A 17,462-nucleotide genomic window follows, 5' to 3' on the forward strand; every position below is an offset into this window, starting at 1 on the left:
AGATTGAGCATGAGAATGTATAATGGTACAATACTCTTAATGCTATAAACTTTTTCTCTACAGAAATATATCTTGTCATTATATATCACTTTGCAGTATTTCAAAATATTTTCACATATGTCTCCTTTGGGATATGAAAGCACAAAATATTAGAAATATACTAGACTAACCAAGCGGTATAACATCTATTTGCCTGAAATGCAAATTAGTATTTTATCAATAGCCAATACTTAGTCTCTTCACAGTCCATGGTACAATGATAAAGTCTATATAGTCACAAAAATTCAATAAAGTTTCTAGTTATTTGGCCATGCTCCACTGCGTTTTTATAACAGCTTCTTAGTAAGTTTCTGCAAGCACATGGTAGTTCTTAAAAATACAAAACGTCACAGTCAAACCCAGAGGGTTGTTTCATGTCGTAACACACACACCTAAAGACACACCTATAGATCTTATTTTACAACTGTTGATTGTACAGAGTATTCTTAATAGAAAAAAACTCTAGACGTTCATAATTTTTATCTGCAAAAGGAATGCCATCCTCTCACTTGTTTCCACTGAAGAATTCTCTCATAAGTTATTTACAGATTAAACGTCGGAATCATAATGTTTCATGTGAGTATGCATTTCAAAACAACATGGTAGAAAAAGGCCACTGTTTTAAGTGGAAGCCAGGCAGTTTTCCCTTGAGACTAAATATTCTCAAATTAAACAGTACAATCTAATCAAATCCCTAATTAGGAATATGCTAAAAGTTAAATTATTGAATGAAACATTTTTACTTCTAAGGGTTCTGATCTACTACTAAGTTTCTAAGTGATTTAGATTATATCCATTTCTTTTAGTATCTGTCCACTTATTAATATTTTAATATCTGGTCACAAAATGTTAACATTATGCACTTAGAAAGTGGTGTGAACACTTTATCATGTATGCAAAATTGGTAAGGTATTTCAAATGAATCATATTCCTACAATTCAGCCCAATGTGACAACCTACTCTCATGCCCTAAGCTGTAAAACTGTTTATTGAGCTCGATGGGGCCATTAGAAGGTCCATGTGAAAAAAAAAAGAAATTGAAATGCAAAAGCAGAATTGTTTCCCCAAATCCTAATGCTCACTTCACAAAACAGTAGAAAGCAAAAACTGTCATATTATGAGAAATGGTAGTGAAAAAATATTCTATATTTATTGGAATACAATATATAACACGAACGTTACTAACATTCATATAAAATAAGTCAGATTTGAGCAACAATGATGTTTCACGTAAACTTCAAGGCAATGAAACCCTTCTAAAGCATACTACTTGTGTGTTTATTTTCTAGAAACCCTCTGCTAAAAATCCTCTGGTCAATAAAGGTAACAGAAGATGACATAATGTGATTTTAAAATAGGACATAGTAAAAATTCTCTGAGGGTTAAAGTGAATAGAACTTCCCTTAAGAGCCTAAGAAACACACAAAAGCCAATTCCTTTCTAAATGAAATGAAGTGCAAAAATTTTTTTCTGTGAATTGCTTTCACTATATTTGTACGTATGCTCTGAAGTTCTCACCACAGTGTCTGATTGCTTTCAAATGTGTAATAATTAGTAATTATAGTATAAGCAAGAAAGTTATTTGCTCTTACCCAATATTAACACATTCAGTGCTTACTAAAACTGAATATATGGGATGTCCAGTCTGTTCTCAGTTTCGAGCTTTGACAACTTACAGATGCAGCAGATTATATTTTTTCTAAAGATACACTGTAGACTAAGCCATATTAATGTCATAGTCCACATAACACTGAGATATTCATGGTTTTAGGGACCACTGCCTTGTTGCCAGTGCCAGATGCATGCCTTTTGAAAACGAATAATTTCCTTTCTTTTTAATTCTTTAGTCGTTTGCATTCAGAAACAAGCACCAAATTTGTACAGAACAGCCATAGAAGGCAAAATTCTCTTCTTGGACTTTTGCATCAACATTTGTTTTTAAGCACTTAACACAGAAAACCATTTTTATTATTTTAAACAAAGCAAATTCTTGAAATAATACAGCCGACAGCCCCCTCTATGCCACGTAAATGTCACTGTAGTAGATCATCCGAATGTACACTAGAAATGCACGTGCCAGCCGACACAGGTGGCAAATGAGGGAGAGAATGGGGAGGGGAAGAGGAAAAACAGCAGGACCGGCAAACGGGGAGGGGCAGGTATATCTCCCCAGGAACATCCATCCCACTTACCAGAAACTAAAAATAAGCATGCTGAGGTGCTGTAATGAGAAAACTCCCAATTTCTTCCGAATACATCTGAGAAGACCAAATTCTTTCTTGCAGCTTAAAAAAAAAAGGAATCCATAAATCAGGCAAAGGGGTGGCAACCTCACGAAATGATCCTCTTGATCTTCTTCATGTAGAGTGGAGTCTCTCCAAAGAACGAATCTGCTATATCGAAGACTACATGATTATTTCCAGATACATTGAAAATAATTTAAAAGTAATTGTTGTGTACAGGATTCGAAAACTCACATCCCCAAAGTGTTACAGAATACATTCATTAATTGGGTCCTGTCTTCAGGCTTCCGGTTAAATATTAAATTCATTGTCGTCCAAAAGCAAAACCAAGTGACAACTAAGTGCTTACAACAGAGATCACCAACAGCCGGCTACCCTCCAAAACGTGGCCTCTGTTCCTCACCCACACGGGTTTGTGGGCTTCCTGATAATTCACTGTAATAGTGCGTCATCGTGGGAACCTGTCTCTCCGGGACTTTCACAGTCCTTGTTATGGTTTTCACGCTCTTCATCTTTTTCAGAGGGAGACGCACTCTCCTTTTTCTCCAGCGCATGAGCAATTGTCTCTTCTGGTTGAGGACTGGAATTGTCAGCATCACCCTCTCTCTCTGGGTCTCCTGGCCTGGCAGCCTCACTGCCGGCCTCTGAGCTGGGCCAGTCTGTCTCCTCCCCCGGCTCCCTAGGGGCCACTTTTTTGTCTTCGGCAGCTTTGCTACTTACACGCGCAGCTGCAGAGGGATTTTTGGAGTCCTTGGGTTTTTTGTGCAGAGACGTCTGGCTGTGGTGCCCCGAGGTGGGTGGGGCGGGGGTCTTCGGGGCTTTGCTGCCCTCGGGCTGTTCCCTCCTGGGTGGTCCCCAGATAAAATTCTCCGAGGGCGTGTAATGTTTCTGGGCGAACCGCAGAAGTCTTCTTCTTTCCCTTCGGTCTCTAATTGTGTACACGAAATACTCCAGTGCGCTCTGTTTAATATTGGGGATGGTATTTTCCACAAGAGCCTCATGAAGAATAAATTTTACAAGAGGAGATTTAAAACTTTCATATCCAAGCTCGCCGAGGCTTTTCAGAATACGGGTGATCCTTAAATAGTTGTGCTGAGACCTGGAAGAGGATTGAATACAACGAAGGAGGAAAATTAGGTGGCGGAAAGCGGGGGCATAAAAACCACTGGGAAACTACTTCTGATGGAAGCGTAAGGTGGGAAAACATGCCTTGTAATGACTTTGCTAAAAGTCGGAGTAGACACCACTAAGAAGAATAAAACAGAAGATGTGAAACCCCTGTACCTCAGCATAATGCCAATCTATGTAAAACTCCAATGCATAAAATAAATTCTCCTTTTCCCTTTAGTTCTTCGTACTTGAAAAACATTTAGATTTTAAATGTATTCCCACGGATGTCGAATTGCTGTTTGTTTGTTTAATACACTGAGGATGACTATCTACTACACAAATGTATCGTACCTGTCACAGGTAAGCAGTGCTGAGCATTGGTTCCCAGCCAAATGTACGACTTACAGGGTCAGCGGGCCAGCAGAACCCGCCGTATCAACCAACTCAGAAGGAAAGCAGCAGAAACCATTCTACCTTGCTAGAACAATTCTGACAAAGGAGGCAGAACTGACGTATTTAGCAAAGAGTGTAGGCTTTGGAGTCAGAACTGAATTCACACCCTAGCTGTGCCACCAACAGCTATGTGAAATCATGGCACCTCTAAGGCTCAAGTACCCTCATCTGTAATGTGGGGAAAAGGGCCCACACCTCACTGCACTTGTAAGCATCAAATTAGCTGACATATATGCAGAGCATGTGGAACTCAGTAGATTTCAGACACTATTTAACATCAATATAATTGTTGGTATTGGTATTATTCAGGTTTGGTACTAAGGTCTACCATATGTGTACCTATCCCACCTTAATCACCTCATTCTCTTCCGTCTGTGGCCTCTCTCTCACCTCCTCTTTCCCTATCACAGAATTTAAAATTTTGCTTCTAAGGGCATTGACTGTAAAGACTCCTCTTTCCCCAGATTGCACTAACATCTTTCTTTTTTTGTCCCAAAACTAAAGCCATTAGCAGATGAAAACTTTCCAAACCTATTTTGTCACGATTCATAATCTTGCCCCCCTACCTCACGCAGCCCAAGAGTTGCTTTATTACAAATACCTGGCTGCATCCTATGGGAACCTTCAGGTCCATGTATGAATCACGTGTGTCATCAACAGCCCGGGTTAGTTACTCACCCAATATTGCACCACTTATTCCTCACTTCCCCAAACCTGTCTATACCTCAGACACTGAACTTTAGACAAGCATCGCATACACCTGCCTCGGCTTCCACAAGTGCTTGGTATTCACTTAGGAATAACTAGCAAGTTATTTGGGAAGCATGGAGAAGGATACTGAATTATTTGAGGGATGGAAGTGTGTGGTTCCATGGCCTTATATTTTAAGAAGAGAGTTAGTTTGGACAAAACTAAACCCTTAATGATGTGGGCTCCCCAGACACTAGAAATGACAAGTCCAGCAGTTTTCATTATCTCCAGGCTTCTGGGTGTTTACCAAAATAGTGTTCTCTTACTATTCGACTCTTTGAAGGCCAAAGGGTACAACATAGCACAGATACATTTCAGTTTTATGAATCTGTATTTTTTAATAGTTAGGAAGTACCAGTCTTTTGAGACAATACAAATTTGAGTGAAGTTAAGACAATGTCTTTATCAGCAAGACTGATCCAATGTAGAGTTTGCATACTCTAAAAACTTGGTGGTAAAATCCCAACATCTGCTTCATAAGTCTATGAGAAAGAGAGAGATGGAAAAGTGGAAGAATGTTTTCCTTTAAAAATCCCAAAGAAGAGTTACACGACACAACAAAATTTACTATATTTGCAAGCAGCTCAATTTCATATATCCAGTCCAGGATGAATGACCAAGATAAAATGTCTGTGCACACTTATCTGTATCAACACGTTCTCCAATTAAAAAGTTTACATAAAGAAGAAAAGGACAAACACTTGGGTTAAAGAGAATGAAGATCAGGATTATAGACAAAATCATACAAGAAAGAAATCGGGTGTTTCAGTATGATTTGAAATAAATGTCACAAAGAAATACAAAAACAACCCCCCACTCTCCTAGAGTTGTGAGTAGACTTTGGGGTCACGTAGCAGATAAAAAGAGAGAAGCTGGGCTTCCAGACAGCGGTAAGGGTAGTAAGCAGGACTGAAGCTGTCAGGAAGAGCAGGTTAGCGAGGAAAGGACACACAGAAGCCAAGAACCAGGAGACAGAAAGTAAAAGTGAGAGTAGATTCCAGGGTCTAAAATACAGCTCTGTAATCCAAGGTGATTACAAATAAAACTGGAGATCCATCTTAGTGGTTGGTCTATACATCTGCACTCTCGTGTCTGAAAATGTTTTACCTCTTTTAGTCATGGTCACTTGTTCACTAAACTTTATTTCACTTGATTTTCATTCAATATTTTTTATCCGCTAGGCTACGATAAATGTATTGAGTTCCCTGCTTACCGTGAAAAACTCAAGATGTCATACAGATTAAAACACAAATAAAAGCCGTAAGCAATACCCACGGAAAGGAAAAATGCTGGTGGAAAGAAAGGGAGCAGCATGGGGCAGTAGGGGTCAGGTTCCCCTCCCCGCGCCAAGCTAGGACATCACTCAACGACAGCCTTCAGAAGGGTGGCTTCCAGCTACTAATTTGAGGATCTGACAATAAAACCCCAAGGAGGATTTAGGCAGACAAACCTGTTTTGTTCCTCATTATTCATTGAACAAACATTTACTAAGTATGATTGCTATTCTGACCAAAACAAAACCAGGTGGAGATTCTCTAAAACGATAGTCGTGGGTACATGGAAGATGAGATGCTACCAGACCCTCTTCAAAGGCTGCCTTCTGCCGTCCTTCATGTCGACAGGCTACTTGCACACAGCTTTCTGTGACAGTCTGACATAAGTGCTTAGAAACTCTGCCCGGAGATAGCTACCTGCATTGCTTAGGCAGAGGCATATATACTTCTGCTATAAGCGCTCTACAGAAATCAAAGTGAACTTGAGTTATGAGTTAATGGGTCTTCTGGTCAAGATCATAACGCTTTATGCCCATATCCTGCATGTTTTAGTGCAAGCTACCATTTTAACAGCGTTGATTATAACTAATAAAGTAAATGGAAGGCTTAAACATTAATACTATACTCATACTCATTTTACACAAGCAAGATAAAAGTTCTAGGAAAACACAAAAAATTTAGTTAAGCAATGCAGAAAATTCTGTTTGGGGCAAAGAAATATTTCTTAGGTTAGTTTTAATTTTTTTTTCTCTTAGTACTTGCCCAGTTCAGCTAATGACAATGTGCTAAAAATGTTTAAAGTTGGTTTTATAGTCCAGTGCTCGTAAGTCACCCTATAATTAAAAAGAAAAAAAAGCCAGTTTGCATGCAAAGAAAATAATAATAAAAAAACCCAACTTTGGGCATAAGTGTTAATGAAAATTATAAATATTCAAGCAAAAGAATATAGCAAATCAATTCCAAATAAACTGGTAAAATTTTCTTCCAGGTGTTTGGCTTTATTAACCAAAACTGGGCTTCTGGTTTTGACCTAAATGGCGAAGATTCTAATTTTCCCTCTTCCTTAGTAACATGTATGAGTACCTGTCAGTCTTATGAAATGATTTTTATATGTCATAGGCTTAATTCATGGATTTAATCTAAGAAGGCACTGTGCCCGAGGAGCGTGCTGAGCTACCAGAATCTCACAACCTAGGAGATGGGTCTGGAAAAGTGTACACAAACAACAACCGTGAAGGCCAAGCAATGTGGTGTAAAGAGGGAGCGAAGCCACACTTGGCCGGGGCAGCGGAGATGCTTCAGGAAGAAACGGCTCTGAAACGGGGCCGCCGCGTTTCTACCTGGAATGTCATTCTTTTTTGGCTGCTGCTTTGTTTTGCTTTAGAATACAGAACAGGAATAAAATGCATTTCAGACGAGCTTTTGAATTCAAATTCCTGAGTCCATCTGTAGCTTGTTCTATGAGCCATAGAGAACTCCAACCCGGGGAAAACACCACGCCAGCCCGGGTCGCACTGCTCGCACTGCGGGGCTTTACTTACTCGTTCAGGTGCTGAAACCTTTCCTGCCAGTTTACAGCCCGAGCAACATTTCCAGTTTTATCTATCAGTTTTATTCCAAAAAATTCCAACATCATTTTATAAGCCAAGAGGAATCTTCTAATTGCCTCTTTTGTTTTCTTGAATTCCTAATGAAACAAGAAAAGTCAGCTGGGTGACTCGGACTTACCAGGGCCATCAAATGGCGATATTATTTGGCTAATTCACACCGAATGAAGTGAGCTTGCCTTACCTCAATTTCATACGTAGTTAGTTCTTTAGCATAAAAGTTCAAGCCTTGTTCTCTCAGGGGGAAAAGCCTACGTTTTAGAAAAATAATATTTTTATATTAATGTTGCCTGGGAGACACACATGATGAAACAGGTGTGAGAGAGAGCACACGACTGACCATTGGATGTAGGTGTGGCTGTATTCCAGCTTCTCGTAATCTCCTTTCCACTTACTGAGAACTTCTTCAATGTAAACACCTAAAGAGTAAAGATTTAGAACACGAACCAGACGTGTAAAACATTGTTGGAGGCATTTTAAGACTGAATCGCTTAAGCCTTATGTTAAAACTTAACAACAGCACACAACAACAATGCTTTTGTAAGATGAATACCCTATGCCATATACTCTGTTATGTAATAAGTCTAATTCTAAAAAAAATTTATGGCACCTCAGATCGGAGAAAGTGCTATTGGACAGTTACTCTAAAGCAGAGGCTGGCAACCTATGGCCTGCCATCTGTTTTATAAATAAAGCTTTATTGGAACACAGCCAGGCACATCCATTCACGTATTTTCTATCATAACAGGGGAGTTGAGTAGTTGCAACAGAGATTGCGTGGCCCACAAAGCTGAGGATATTTACTCTCTGGCTCTGTACAGAGAAAGTTGGCCAACCCTTGCCCTGGAGGGCCACAGAGTTCTTGAAATACTAGATCAAATAAAAATGAAATGTATGCCAGGCAAAAAGAAAGGAAGGAGACAGAGATGGGAAGAAGAGAAAGGAGAGAAGCAGGGAAAAGGAGGAAAGGGAGGAGAGAAAAGGGAAAGGAAATGGTGGTGAGCGCCTCCTAGCGGCGGGGGCCGGGATTACACAGGGTGTAGCCAGCCCGCTGAATCCACCCAGCACTGTCTCAAACCAGCGTCACCAGCCCCGCTTTACCACTGAGGACACGGTGTGATTTGCTCAGTCACACTAACAAAACCAGGAGTAGAACACAGGTCTTTCTGGTTCTGAAACGTAAGCCCTCTTCTTCACCACATCCAGTTCTTCTCCTTAAGAACTTATCACGGCAAAATTCTCTGCTTCCCAAATCTGTCTAGTCACAACTGACTGTGCAGCCACTTAGTCAATTTTATAGGAAAAGACACAACAACCTAATATCTTACTAAACGTAACTCATCTCCTTCTCGTTTCCTCCAGAGATCACCAGTTTGTACTAGAGGTCCACACTCAGGGTTTTTGGTAAAGGCTGTTTTTTAATCATCAGCATGTTGAAGCCATTTACCTCCATAATTTCCCATTTATTTCCCCTTCCATCTATCCCTCCTCCTACTTAACAAGTAACGTACATCGTTGCAGCCTTATGCTTACTGACAAGCGTGGGGTGTGTGTGTGTGTGTGTGTGTGTTCACACATACTGGGAAGGAAAGTGAGAGTTGATGTAATTTATATAATAAACTAGAATAACATTTTATGTGACCTTAGCTAAAACTTCTGACCTCCACCGGTCTTATAAGATTTCCAAATAACATTTGTGATAAAGATTACAAAAAATTAATGCATTGCTTTAAGTTATTGCTCTAAATTACCACCTCAAAAATAAATTCACTGTTAGAAACATAAAAATAATTCAGTTAAATACTGTCATTATCTCTATGTTCAATGTTTTTAATATTTTGAAGGCATTCCTTTGGGAAAATTTTTTTAAATTCACATCAGAGTCAAATTAGCTATCTATCATTGCATTTCTTCAAAGGTTTTCTTACTCCATGTCCTAAAAAACTAACTAATTTAATTAATACTATTTCAATTAGTAAATAAAGCAGTACATTTCTACCGTTAGTCAATACAACAGGGCATTTTTATCTAGAGGGCTCCTTCCAAAACAGGGCAGACTGCTGGGACGCCAGAAATCAAATGAAGATAAGGGGACCTGGCCATTGCAGCAATGTTCTTACATCCTAATTTCCAACTGGTGCGTCTGCCAGTGCACAAATATAGGGAATTCCTTAGATATTCTTCAGCCAGTTAGTTCATCAAAGAATGCAAGGTCCTGCCACTCGGAGAGCTTTGCAATCCATGACCCTCATTCCCTGACTCACGCTGCTGGGGATTTGGCTGGGTCTCCACTGAGAGTAAAGAGCAGCAGCCAGGGCCATCTGGTCACCTCACAGAGATAAGGGCTCTACGGACGGGGAGCAGCCAGCTTTCTGGTTTGGCCTGGATAAAATGAGGACGCCCACCATGAACCACGGCCTGGTGCCTGGGTGAATTGTGCATATTACCACGGAGACTGCACCCTCTCACTAAAGGTTTAGGAAAGATCCTGGGAGGGCAACTGTAGAGTGTGGAGGAGGGTCAGTATATCTGACAGAGTTGCGTGGAGATCTACAGTGTCTGCAGTTCCCTCCCTGGGATGTTGAAACGCTGAACTGAGGCTGCTCTAGCTCCCTGACCTTGAATCTGAAAATCGACAGGAAAGATTATTCTAATAGAAAAACCACCTTTCAATATGTTCCAAAGATTTTCCGGGTTAGGCACGGTGAAAAGAACACCGAACTCTGGAGCCCAGATCTAAGTCTATGATCAAGTTTATGATCAAGTCGGTCATCAAGACCCAGCAATTTCATCTTTAAAATGAGGAAACTGAATTTGATCTCCCTTATGGTTCCTTAATAATCTAATATTCTATGGTTCTCAAAAGCTCCTCTTTTCCTCTCACAAAAATGGCCCCCACTACCTTTCAGATAGTAGTCACCACTGTAAACAGGTGGTGGGAAGGACTGCTAATCCTCAAGTTACTCCCCCAGAATCTGCTGAGCAGATGCTCACAGCTCAAGGGTCTAGGACTCTGGGGACACAGTGGACGGCAGGGCAGAGTAAAGCCAGTCAATGAACAATGAATGCACTGACCATGGAATGAACAAAGAATGACTAGCGGTACTACTATTTAAAGTTGGCTTTTTACCAAGGTAGCGGATTACTCACCATCAGGCTTAAATGGAATTTTATTCTTATAAAAACGAAGATTGCTCAAGTCATTTTGATATCGGATATCTTTGAAGTTCTGCTAAAGGAAAAAATAAATCAATCTCCAGCATATGGACATATAAAAAAAAGGCACAGGGACCTTCCTTGCACATTTGCTCACTGGCACCACAAAGTAACAAAAACAGAAGGGAAATATTTTAGAAAAAAAAAATTCTATAGTCTTACTGGGTACTGGTGTCGGTATTTGTACAAATCCCTCGCAGCATAAAAACTTCTCTTTGGTTTGGCAGATACTTCAGTGGAATCAGCCCCCTAAAATAAAAAATGAAATTCCATTTGCATGTTGAAGCAAGATAATTTCACCAAGAAGTTTCCAGAACAAACTTAAAATAATGAACATCCATAAAGAAAGCCTGAAAAGTATCAAGATGTCCAGATAAATGAAGATATTATAAATGTCCTCTTAATAATGCTTACTAGCAACATTTGTTGGCATTCTCGTTTCCTGAGTTGAAGCCAATAACATTTGCCCTAAGGTGTTTCACTAAATAAAAAACTTTATTATTCACCAAAAGCCTATAGAGGCCAAATGTTATGGATCGGTATCCAGTAGAAACGTTAAAACCTTAGAATCCTTAAAATGAATTCAAGACCTATATTTTACCAGAGGTTACACAAGTGATACTTTGACCAAACTTATTTTAGAATACTTTACATAACACTAAAAAGAAAAGTGTTAAGATAATAAATCAATTCCTCAAAGAAAATTGTCATTAATTTTGCAATGTTTAGCTGTACTTGGAAGTCAAGTAATATTAATGCAAGGAAAGGGGGCTTTTAACACAAACTAAATAGCTTTCTAAATTCCACCCTTTACAGCACCATAACAAGTACACAAAGGTATGAACAACCTTCCATTAATTCAGTGATAATACAATGTGATTAAAGCTAGAAATTTTCAAATATATACACACAAAGCAATAAAAGCTCTCAATTGGAATGAACTTCACATTACATTGTAGTAACTTATATGTGGTAGTTTACTCACACTATTTAGATTCTAAACAAAACTCCCAGCCCCATGACATAATTTTGAAAATATAAGATACAGGTCAATATAATCAGTTCGCATTCTCTAACTCCAGGTATCAATACTATTATAATGTGCAGGAACGTGCTTTGGGTCCAGTGTCACGCAGAAGGGCAACAAGACTGGTGACAATGATGAAACAGATGACAAAGTTTAGGTCTGAATATTCATTAAGAGCTTTGCCCCTACCCTCTTCTCCTCAGCCCCCGCCCCCACCTGTGCTGACAGACTGGCATCCTCTAAGCAGTTTTCACACGTTTCTGAAGTGGCGTGATTCTCACTATTACTACAAGTACAGAGATACTTACCAAACTCGCTGGTGTTCAATACAGGCTACACTCTGTCACATTACATAAGCAAGGCAAAGCTTACGTTCTGGTCCTTGTCACACGTTTCAAAATAGCTCTGCCTAGCGGGTTTCTGAATCTATTTAGCCTGAGCTACAACCCCATGACTCATCATCCGACATGTGTACAGAAAGCACTTTTCCATGTACAAAGCACATATATCATTTCCTTTGATTCTTATAACACACCTGGCAGGCAGTTAGGAGTGCTTCCATCTTAGAAACAAGGTAACGCAGGCTCGGAGAATTTCACCAACACCCAGAGCCCAGCGACAGCGGGAGAATGAGAACCCCAGGCTCTGGGCTCCAAGTCTAACTAATTAGGTCTGAATCAGTTTCAGCTCCACCAAATGCGAAGGATCGTTATAGAAACCGTGGTTTCATGTCAACAGCCCCAAACTGGGAGTCAGGACACTTGGGCTGAGTCTTCACTCTGCTGCTGCTTTGTGAGGCTTTTAACTGAATCCTAGTTTGATCACGTTTGAAGTGACGAGAATGACTCACACCCGGTCTATTTCCCAGGATGATCACGGGCACGCCCACCTCCTCCATCCTCTAAATGTGCCAACCTGCAGGCAGTGTCCCTGCTCTCCCCCACTTCCCGCTCCTTTGGTCTCTCTATCCCACCCCCTTTCACCTGCTCAGCCACCAATTTTCTTCCTTAACATATTATTACTAGTTCCTGTGTCACCAAAATGTCCCTGTCTTTTTTTTTTTTTTTTTCTTTTTTTGCGGTACGCAGGCCTCTCACTGTTGTGGCCTCTCCCGTTGCGGAGCACAGGCTCCGGACGCGCAGGCTCAGCGGCCATGGCTCACGGGCCCAGCCGCTCCGCGGCATGTGGGATCCTCCTGGACCGGGGCACGAACCCGCGTCCCCTGCATCGGCAGGCGGACCCTCAACCACTGCGCCACCAGGGAAGCCCTGTCCCTGTCTTCTGGGTCATTTCCTTCAGCAAACATGCTGTAGTATCTCTCATCCTAAAACAAACATACGCAAATTGGAACTGACCCAAACCCCGTCTGAATGACAGACCCATGGCTCCGCTCCCTTTCACAGTAAAGCCTCCCCGGAGAGTTGCCCAGAGTCCCCGTCCATCTCCTCTTCTCCCACTTACCACCCCAACCAGGCTTTCGTCCTCCGCATTCCATCCACAGCCAAACGACTCTTGTGAATGTCACCTAACAAATTTCCGTCTCACTGAGCGAGCATCCTTCTTGGTGCTCAACTCAGGCAACCTCCCAGCAGCGTGGGGCCAGCTAAGCCCTCTCCTTCCTGCAACACTGTCACCTGCCACAGCTGCCCTGGTTTCCTTCCCATCTCATCGGTCACCCCTGGTCAGCCTTTGGTTCCTCCTCCTCACGTGCTCTCAGTGGAGAGGTGCCGAGGGCTTGACCACACTTCTCACGCTCCTTGACGACCCCGTATCTTCCCAGGACTTTAAATACCTCCATTCTTTTTTTGTTTGTTTGTTTGCGGTACGCGGGCCTCTCACTGCTGTGGCCTCTCCCGTTACGGAGCACAGGCTCCGGACGCGCAGGCTCAGCGGCCATGGCTCACGGGCCCAGCCGCTCCACGGCATGTGGGATCCTCCCGGACCGGGGCACGAACCCGTGTTCCCTACATCGGCAGGCGGACTCTCAACCACTGCGCCACCAGGGAAGCCCTAAATACCTCCACTCTTACATGCTGATGACTCCAGTCCTGGACTGAGGCTCCACTCGTAATTAACTACTCACCAACTCCACTTGGAGGTCTCATATTAAACCCAAGAGCATTCTTGACTTAACCTCGGATGCTGCTTTCCCCCTAGACTTCCCCATCTCAGTGAATGGCACTGTCGTTTGTCAGCTATTCAGTTGGACTAGGAATACAGCAGTGGAGCTGGTAAGAAGTAGTCAGTCTGGGATAGACTTTAAAGGTCGCTCCAGTAGTTCTTGCAAATGACTGTGGGGTGTAGGGAATAGATGAGGTGGACAGTCAAAAGCAGCATTAAAAAGTAGAAGTTACATGGTGATACTGAGAAGAAAAATTAATCATTCGAGGGGAAAAGGAAGGGTTGGTGCCATTTACCATTTACTGGGCTTGCAATTAACTGACTGAAACATTAATTATAAAACTGTTTTATATAGATGGACCAGGTGAGTTGGACTGAATCTGAGTGGGTGTTTTTTGACATCCCAAACTTCTTCAGAAGGTTTCTTCATTTGAAGACAAGTGGAAGAGAAAAACTCTGGAATACAGTGTCTCATACTTCCCTGAGGTTGAGTTCCCGAGGCAAGATGACCCAGCAGCAAGGGGCAGAGTGACATTCACGACTCCAGCGCGTCAGAAGTTCTGATGCTGGTGATGGTGACAGGCATACTTGGGTTTGCACCTCTCTCTCCCTGGATGATCTTGGGCAAGCTTCTCCTAAGCCTCAGTTTTCTCTAAAGTGGGGACTCAAAACAGCAACTCCCACCGTACCCCACCCCTGAAACCGCAGTTGATGGAAATGACCTGGATAGCATAGAGCCTTCACTAAGACTGTTTCCTCCCGACCCAAAAAGAGATGATCGTCAAGATGTAGAAGGCAGCCTTCCTATAAAATATACCGCTGATTCCTCTCCTCAACCCGAGAGCCCGTGGTTACATCAGATTTGGGGCTCCACTTCCCACCCTCATCCCCCCATGGCTGATGGGAAGGCGGGCCTGACCCGGGACCACCAGCCTGTCAGAGCTCCGCCAGGCGCACTTCTTCAGAGGCTTGGCCACGCAGCTCCTCCTTTTGAAGTTTTCTGGATTATTTTCAGTCCATCAGAGGTTAAAAGGGATATTTATCTCCTTACTAACCCGTCCTCCGAATTGTAGTGGGCAAATGACTTCAGCACAGCTGGATCAACAAGTCTTCTGGGTGAAACAGGAATTTTGAAGCGTGCCCTGAACTCCTGGGTTGGAAGGCCTGACTTGGAATAGGAACCCTGGTGTTTTAACGTCGGATGGGGACTCCTGCCATAGGGAGACGGCTCGCTGCTCCATCGCAGTCCCACTTCATTCCGGGTTTTTTTTTGTTTGTTTTTTTTTTTAACCAATAACACGCACTAGATGGGTTTTCACAATCCTCTGTTCTAAGGCAGGTTCCTCCCACCCCGCCTTCCATCACCCGTCTGCGGAGGCAGAGAAGACACCCCTCCAAGTTGGGTTCTGCCCGGAGGGGCCGCCTCGTCGTGCCCGCGCTCAGGCCCCAGGCCGGCAGCTGACGGCCCCGGGCGACCTCCGCGCGCAGGCCTGGGTCCCGGGGCAGCGGGACGGCGCGGGGAGGACGAGCCGCCCCGCTCAGCCCCCGCCCAGCCACCGCCCAGGCCCCGCGCGCGGGGAGTCGCCCGGGGCCGCCCCCTTCCCGGCGGCGTCCCCCCCATCCCGGCCCGAGGCCCCCCCGGCCGCGTACCTGCTCGGCGCCCGCCGCCTCGGCGTCCCGATCGGGCGCGGGGCTGGCGCGGGGCCGGCCGCCGGCTCGCTCCGGGGTCTCCGGGGGCTGCGCGGGCTCCCGCCCCGGGCCCTCGCCGCCGCCCGGACCCGGTTCCTCGGGCTCGGGCTCCGAGTCCGTCTGCCAGGTGGAGTCGCAGTCCTCCACGGTGGTGGGCTCGCGCACGCCGACCCCGCCGAGCAGGTTGCCCATCGGAGAGGCGGGGGCGGGCGGGCGCGGGGCTCCGGGCTCCGGCTGCGGCGGCGCTAGGGCCCGGGCAGGGCCGCGGCCAGGGCGCTGGGCGGCACCTCGGCGCCCAGCCCGCTCTGCCTGCGCGCGGCGAGCGGCGGGCGCAGGGCGGGGAGGAGCCCGCGGCCCCGGGACCGCCGCCCGCGCCCGAGCCCGCCCATCGCTCCCGCCTCCCCGGCCCCGCGCGCCGCGCCCGCCGCTCTGCCCCCCGGAAGGCCCGCCTCCCTCGGCCTCGGACGTGCCCGGGGGGCAGATCGGGGTCCGAGGAGGCGTCGCCGTCTGCGGGCGAGTCCCGTCCACATCCCGCCCCCTTTCCCGGCTGGTCCGGGAGGAAGACGGATTGGCCACGGCAGAAGACAAAGCTGGTGGTGACCGGGCAGCACATCAATAGAAACCCCGAGCTTCCGAGACTGCATCTGGGCAGCCACCCAGAGTCCCCGCGGACCACAGAGTCAACGCTGTCTGCTACCTCATCCAAAGAGCAAAAGCAGCAATAACCATCAGACTGTCACCTGCATCCGTGGATGGTTTCACTAACACCCACTCCGCATCTGTGCTCGGAGGAAAAACTCAGAATCCTCGGCCCCTTGGTCTGTTCTGTAAATGGAAGGACAGCAGGGGAAAACGTGATTTAGAAGTACGTGAAGGTGAAACAGCACGATGGAAAAAGTGACTCCTGTATACTTTGCATTGTGGCCTTCCGGCTACAGGAGGCCACGCCTGCACGTGCGCAGCGCGGCGGGTGCTCAGCTCACGTCTACAGACTGTGGGCTGAGTAGACAGGTTCGAGGTACACGTCTGAAGCTTCTTTCTAAATGTTTCGCGGTGAAGTAGGAGACCGCAACAAGGACGGTGCGCTGTTTCTAGGGCGAGGACAGGTGACCAGGAGGCCCATTCCACAGGTAGATCCGGACGGCCCGTCTTCAAGCACTGTGGCTGTGGCTCTGCCCCTAAGCAGTTTCTGGCCTTGGACAGCTCACACAGCTACTTTAAACCTAAATTTCCTATCAAATAGGACCCGATTTTCTCTTCCACGTCCCTTGCAGCCCTGACTTACTATGATCCACGAATGATCTAAAACTAGTAAGTAACAGACACACAAAGAGACCTGACACACAAAAAAGACTTGTTGGTCATAATGGCTTAGTGAAGAAAACATGGGACACGCGTAGGCCTGGCTGGTCCGATCTGGGAGTTTGGAGTCATCATCCAATGGCAGAGGACCAGAACACGTTGCAGAAGTAGATGCTGTCCGTCTAGCCGTAAGCATCCCAGAAAAGAAAGTCTAGTGATGGTTGCTGTGCCCGGGTGCTCCTGGTCTGGCTGTGTGTAGATTACAATTGGCCTCATGTTCTTTGCTCACCTCCCCTTGAGAGGTACAGTCTAACTCCCTACCCTTTGAATCAAGGCTGACCACAGGGGCTTGCTTTGGAAAACAGGCTGTGGAGGATTTTCCAGAATATCTGGAATTTGCAAGGTAAAGCTATAAGGAATCTTGCCTCTTCTCCTGAGGTCTCGGGAACCTACTATTGTGTAGCCCTGAGCTGCCATATAAGAAGTTCCACGCCCCGGAGACTGCGGGAAAGGCCGCTGTGTCTGTCTTTTGGTCGCCAGTCCCAGCGAGGTTCTGCCTTCCAGCATCCCCTGCTGCATCCTGCTGGGTTTTATTGGATACTCCAGACCAGCCCATCTGCCTGCTGAATAC

General features: G+C 44.9%; 1 protein-coding gene across 1 annotated transcript; it reads right to left on the reverse strand.

Moving 5' to 3' along the window:
* Window positions 1-2,714: 2,714 nt before the first annotated feature.
* OGFRL1 (opioid growth factor receptor like 1) lies at window positions 2,715-15,721 on the reverse strand (the record flags this gene model as incomplete). Its single annotated transcript, XM_079716857.1, has 7 exons — window positions 2,715-3,381; window positions 7,411-7,556; window positions 7,661-7,727; window positions 7,817-7,895; window positions 10,627-10,708; window positions 10,855-10,941; window positions 15,491-15,721. 7 exons carry the CDS (start codon window positions 15,719-15,721, stop codon window positions 2,715-2,717), a joined length of 1,359 nt encoding a protein of 452 aa, XP_079572983.1.
* Window positions 15,722-17,462: the final 1,741 nt, after the last annotated feature.

Source organism: Hyperoodon ampullatus (genome assembly GCF_949752795.1).
Source record: "Hyperoodon ampullatus genome assembly, chromosome: 12".
Taxonomy (NCBI): domain Eukaryota; kingdom Metazoa; phylum Chordata; class Mammalia; order Artiodactyla; family Ziphiidae; genus Hyperoodon; species Hyperoodon ampullatus.